This window comes from Myotis davidii, unplaced genomic scaffold (assembly GCF_000327345.1).
Source record: "Myotis davidii unplaced genomic scaffold, ASM32734v1 scaffold642, whole genome shotgun sequence".
Lineage (NCBI taxonomy): Eukaryota > Metazoa > Chordata > Mammalia > Chiroptera > Vespertilionidae > Myotis > Myotis davidii.
The window spans coordinates 125,129-131,633 of record NW_006293957.1 but is presented as its reverse complement, the minus strand read 5'-3'; the positions used below and the strand labels follow the sequence as shown (position 1 = coordinate 131,633).

Genomic DNA, 6,505 nt, shown 5'->3' with positions numbered 1-6,505 from the left:
CAGCCAGCCTTCCTGTGGTTCTGGATGATGTCTGTTTTGTCTTTTAGTTGTATTTTTGAAGTGGTTGTGTGAGGCAGCAATTTCAGGTGTTTACCTATGCTGCCATTTTGGTTTCTCCTCTGTAAGAAACATTTTAATAAAAATTTCATAACTTAATTTTTACAATATCTTGTTATACATAACTAGTGGCCTGGTACACGAATTTGTGCACATTGAAAGGAAATTAAATAGCAGAAATATTTTGATAGCGCTATTCTCTGTTTTTCTATAACAGAAGTGTCAATCAAATTCACGATTGACAATGACAGATCGAAACATGTGCGATTGGCGCCAGCGAGAGCTTTATATGTATAGCACATGTGTGAGTCAACTTAGCCTTTTATATATATATAGAATAAACTTGCTTAATCAGACCTGCTTTCTGATTTAGCTATACTTTTTCCAGCCCAGTTAAGCACCCCAACTTCTCTGTCAGGTAATTGCCAGCAACACCGCAGTAAATATCAATATTGTGCCAGGCCAGTACAGCCAAGGGTTCAGTGAGCCTGGGGGCAGGAGGGGGTGCAGCGAAGGATTAAAGAAAAGACAGACAAAGAGAATAAGCTGGGGCTCGGTGGATCTCCTGTGCCTGGCTGAGGCTACAGAGAAGGATCCAGACGGCAAGTTGATGCTTTATTTTATAGTCAGAGGTAAACAAGATAGTGGTCACCATAGTTACAATGTTCTTGTGAGTTTCACTTGTTTTGGAAGCACTGGCTGTACCTCCCATAACCCATTAGCTACCCAGAAAGGATCTAGTGAGTATCATAAGGTCAAGCTTAATTATATTAAGAGGGCTGTGCCCTGTAAGCTGGGACTTGTTTGTGGCTTTGCCAATAGGTCAGTCCGAGGCTTAACCCTATAGTCGCTCTCTACATATATGAAGCAGATTATTATTATAGATCACGCAGGGAGAACAAAGGGTAAAATATTTAACTGCAGCAGTGTTTGACTATATTCTGCACAGTGAGAAAACCTGAAGTCATTTTCAAGGTCCACCATTTCTTCTTTTCAGTCTGGTCAAGTTTTTAAATTTCTTTTTTTCTTTCCCCCACAATGATTTACTTTTTTTTTTTTTAAAAAAATAAATCTTTATTGTTCAGATAATTACAGTTGTTCCTCTTTTTTCCCCCCATAGCTCCCCTCCACCCAGTTCCCACCCCACTCTCTGCCCTTACCTCCCCCCGCCCGTCCTCATCCATAGATGTACGATTTTTGTCCATAAATTTCTAAATCTCCATTTTCTGGATAATGAAAAGAAAATAGGATTCCACCAAGTCTACTGTCTAGCTACTCTAGGACTTCTGTGAAGATCAAATGAGATGAGGCACAGGAAAACATTTCACAGACATTTGATTAAAGTGTAAAATGTTTCCACCTGGCTATAAAGTAAGTCATGTTCCTGGGCTGAAGAAACTCCAAAGAGGCTAGTCGCTACAGAGAGGAAGCCAGGTATTGCTACGTGACGTCATTACCCAGTGCCCACAGTGAATGTTTCCAGGCTGGGCTGGCTGTGGGCTGCATTTTGCCCTGTTATGCCCAGATTTCAAGACCCCAAAAGACACCACCAGGGAGCGTCAAATCCGATGCAAAAGCATAGAGTCTTTTATTCAAGCCTGGGCTTGGTCCCCCTCTGCCTCCATGACTGGATGCGAGAGAGAGCCCTGAGTCCCAAGAGAACAAAGAATTTATAGGGCTTGGGGAGTGGGGTGGAGGCACTTGGTCGATTCCAGTTGGTTGAGTGAGGGCTGGGAGCTAGTTTCCCTTGCTTTCCCATTGACTGAGATAAGGGCAGGCTGAGTAACTGAAACATTCTGTGGCTTTCCTGGGAGAGGATTTAGAGACACAGCTATCAGTTCTGTTATGATCTTTTACTATCAGTTCCGTTCTCTCCTTTCGTTAGGGACACAGCTATCAGTTCCGTTCTGTCCCTTCAGCCCCATGGGGTCTCGGCAGCATTGGCTGCGATTTGGTGGGGTGTTTCTCAGGGGTGGTGGCGGGGCCTATGTCCTACTTGGGGGAAGCTGAGTGTTGCTTTGTGGGCCCCAGGACTGTGGTGCCATTTCTTTGTTAATGGCCATTGCGTGTCATGGCAGACACTGTATTGAGTGTCTACCCCTGGTGGTCAGTGTGCATCATAGCGACTGGTCTAGCAACTGATTGCCACGTCATTAGTCTTGTACTAATTTGTTTGTTGTGCACAACAGGAAATATTTTGCTTTTGGAGAACAAGAAAAACAGGTTTATTTGTGTTACGCTTATTAATTTGTGCACTTATTCAGTATCTTGTAAGTTAATGTTCAACAAAAAATATTAATTTTTATTAAAATGTTGTTATTTTATGTTAACCATTACTCATTTATTTCAGCCCTTTGTATTCAGCCTGTCTCTATCGAAATAAATCTACGTTTCTATGAAATTTGAAACTTTTGTATTTTTGCAGCCCAGATAAACTTAAACCTTGTTTATTTGGCCCGTGTTAGCCTTTGAGTTTGACATGCTTGGTGTAGCACATACTCAAATGCCATGTGAGAGTTAGAGATAAAAGGAGAAATCCCTGGGAGCCTAAGTGGTTTTTATTCTGTGTAGTATTTGGGAAGGCAGAGAGGAGGCTGACAGCATTACAGCCAATGAAATGGTGAGGACAGAGGCTGAGAAGTACAAGGCATGTTCAGGGAAAGTCAGTTAGGTGACTTTTAGAGTATTTCAGATGTGACATACTAAGTTCCGAGGAAGAACAGCACTGGAGAGCTGGGAAAGCCGTGATCAAATCAGGGATTAGAGAAACAATTGGAGGAGTCAAAAATAACTGGAATGTTCTTGGTTAATTGGTGAAAAAATAGAGAAGTGAGGGAACAGGGCAAAGTTTTTTGGAGATAGTAAATAATTATGTTTCTATTGATTAAAAATATAAGGTTATTTTTGCATCTAAATTGAGTCCAGAATAACCTACATGTTTTGTAGAAATGAAATCATGTTTTACATTTAATTACACTTTACAACGTAAAATACAGTATAAGAAAATACTGTGTTGCCATGAAAATAGAATGTTGCCATCTTTTGTGTGTATGTGTGTTTGTTTTCTTTCAGATTCTGGTATAGTTAGTGATGTTGTACTTCAGGACTTACTGGCACATGTATCTTCAAAGCATTCCTATCTCCGAGACCTCCGTCTGAGGCCGCCCCAGGAAGTGAGCAGCGTGGAGTTCGTGGCTCTGGAGCAGCTCCAGCCCGGTGTGCTAGTCCATGCTCTGCTCAGAGTGGTGGATGTCACTGTACTGACAGGTGATCAGATACAAGGCCTTCTTAGTGTATAATTCAGTTAACATTATATATTTATTGTTAGACATTATAAACAAAATAATCCTCTTTTTCCAGAGGCGGTATATAGTTATAGAGGACAGAAGCAAAGTAAAGTTCTCTTAACAGTGGAACAGGCCCAAGGTCAACATCATGTGCTTATATTATGGGGTTGTGGAGCAGCCTGGTACCCTCAACTTCAAAGGAAAAAAGGTAAATACAACAAAAAGTGTTTAATCTACTTATAGTTATGTAAATGGTTAATGCTTATGAGCCTAAGTTGAGAATCTTGAGGTTAGATTACATTTGACATATGAGATTATGATTAAATATTCTTCTGTTATAATTTTATACCTCCTGTAAGAAAATCAGTAATCCAAAAAGTCCTCTATAGTTAAAAGTGGTAAAGGAAAAGCTTACTTATTCCTAAATATACTACTTTACCATTTAAGTGGAGTTTTGATCTCCTTCAGAGAATGTTCCTTAAAATTTTAATTCTGGAGAAGCTTCTACAACTGTTATTCAGTGAAAGTCCTCTGCTAAATAAACCTCTCTGGTATAGGTTGATGTTCAACCACTTAGCCATGCTGGCCAGGCTATTACAGTTATTTTAAACTAGGGGCCCAGTGCACGAATTGGTGCACCTTGAAAAGAACCGTGGGCTGCGAGGCTGTGGTAGGCACAGGGGCTGGCCTTGGCCCATCCTCCGTGCCCTCCGCCTGGCCCCTCCTGCCGTGGCCCCCGGTCTCCAGTATGCTAGCAGCCCTGCTCCTGCTGCCACCCCTCCCATGTGCTGACGGCGCTGGCCTGCCTTGTATCTGCTGAAGGCATGGAGCAATTGGGGTTGGTGCCAGCAGTGATGTGAGTGGGGCCGGCGCAGTCAGTGGGTGCAAGTGGCGGTGGCTGCTGCTCCAATCACCCCTCAGGAGCAGGGGGAGGTGGAGAAGCCCGCAGGAGTGATCAGGGCCGGCAGCCTCTGCTCGTACCTGCTCATGGCTCTGAGCAATTGGGACCTTGGGACCGGCACTGGGCAACAGCAGTGGGTGTGAGCAGGGCCGGCGATGGGAGTTGGTGCGAACAGTAGTTCTGGTGCTGGCAGAGGGTGCAAGTGCCGGGTGGGACCACGGCACGTGGGAGCAAAGAATTTTCAGTAACCACCAGAGGCTTGCCTCGATGACAGCGACTGTTGCCCTGCCTTGGTCTGGCACCCCTGCTCACCTGCTCCACCATCCCGCCGTGGCCAACACCCACCATGTTCCGTGCATGCCCCCTGGTGGTCAGCACATGTCATAGCGACTGGTTGTTTGGTTGGTCAGTTGTTCCAGTGGTCAGGTTGTTCTGCCATCTGGTCTATTTGCATATTAGCCTTTTATTATATAGGATATGTAGATTACTAGCCATCCATAGAATGTTTATGTTTAAAATATGACCCATAATTACATTTTTCTTTACAGCATAAATTAATAATTTATCATGTATTGTATAAGTGGAATTGATGTTTTAATAAAATAGTGTATTTTTCTTTTGGATATTATATCATCCTTTAGTTGTAACAGTCAGAGATAATATAATTAGTGGCTCATGAGTTATTTTACCCATATAAATTAATTCAGAGATTAAGTGTGTGATCATTCTATTTACCTGAATATCTCTTCCCAAACTTTTACCTACAAAATAGTTACCTAAAGATAGAATCTGTCACACTGTCTCCCTTAATCATTAATAGCCTATGACTAAGATCTGAGATAAGTCTGACTTTTGGCTTTTATGTTATTATCAAACAGTGACAAACATTTGTTTAGTTGAGAAATCAGATAAACATATGTCAGTGATAGATTAACTTTCATTATTGACCACTGTTTCATTTCCAGAGCATGAGTCTAGTGCATGTTGATCAAAATGTAGGTCAGAGGTGTTATTCCAGTTCTAATGAAGCTATAGCAAAGCAGATTGTTCCAAGCTTAATGGGAATATTCTCTTAAAATGAATAGCTATTGGGCTAATAGAAGAGAAATTATAGTTTACTCTAGATAATTCTATTGGAATTTAAGTTAATACTGAAAATTTATGAATCAAAGCATAAAGATATATTCTTTATTCATTCATTCAGCATACTTATAACCATGATTTTTAAAAAATTTCTTTATTGTTAAATAATTGCAGATGCCCCCCTCCGTTTTCCCCCCCGTGACCTCTTCCTTCAACCCACTCCCGTGCCCTCCTCAGGCCTTTATCCCACTATTGTCCCATGGGTTATGCATATCCTATATAATTAAAGGGTAATCCTATATAATAAAAGGTAATATGCAAATAGACCAAAAGGCAGAACAACTGAACAACCAATCAAAGCGTAATATGTTAATGATATGCTAAGGTTGCTCAACTGCTCGCTATGATGTGCACTGACCACCAGGGGGCAGACGCTCTGACCGATAGGTTAATTGCTGCTGGGGTCCAGACGATTGATCTGATCGGGACTGAGATGGGCCAGACATGCCCTAGAGCCCTCCTTTGGTCCCTCCCCAGCCTGATCGTGCACCGGTGGGGTCCCTCAGCCTGGCCTGTGCCCTCTCGCAATCCAGGACTCCTCGGGGGATGTCGGAGAGCTGGTTTCAGCCTGATCCCGCGGGCCACTCCCTTTGGGATGGCACCAGATGCAGGGCTCATGGCTGGTGAGTGCTGCTGTGGCAGCACAAACCTGTCCCGATTGGGACTGATTGGGCGCGAGCCCATGGCAGGCACAGTGGGGCCGGGATGAGCGGGAGCAGCAGGTAGGAGCTGCAGGCAGCATTGGACTGTGGGTTTCAGCCCAGTCCCTGCAGGCCACCCAGAGGGACCCCATCCATGCATGAATTCGGGCACCGGGCCTCTAGTTTTGTTATAAAATCCCACCTTTTGATGTCAAGTGTGCTATGCTTCAAAAACAGACATATCAGAGGTCAAGGTCATCACTGGGCCCATGTGGATTTCAAGGTAAAAGCCTTGGTCACAACCCAGTGAGCAAGCACAGGGATGCTTTCACCGTTGGACTTAATTAGCTCTTCAGACATAAGGAGTTGTATTTTATTTCCACATCCCACAAATCAAAATAAAATTATGATGAAGAAATACCAATTTGTTTATGGTAGTGTGTTGCGGGGAGACATGGCAGGGGAGGCACGGTGAG

At 43.2% G+C, this 6,505-nt stretch overlaps 1 protein-coding gene across 4 annotated transcripts in view; it reads left to right on the top strand.

The window, feature by feature from the left end:
- FAM35A (family with sequence similarity 35 member A) overlaps positions 1 to 6,505 on the top strand; it is an 89,098-nt gene that overhangs the window by 32,867 nt on the left and 49,726 nt on the right. For all 4 annotated transcript variants that reach the window (XM_015566659.1, XM_006767901.2, XM_006767900.2 and 1 more), the window contains exons 4-5: positions 3,130 to 3,324; positions 3,418 to 3,552. In XM_015566659.1, coding sequence (XP_015422145.1) covers positions 3,130 to 3,324; positions 3,418 to 3,552 — 330 coding nt within the window. The remainder of the gene's footprint in view (positions 1 to 3,129; positions 3,325 to 3,417; positions 3,553 to 6,505) is intronic.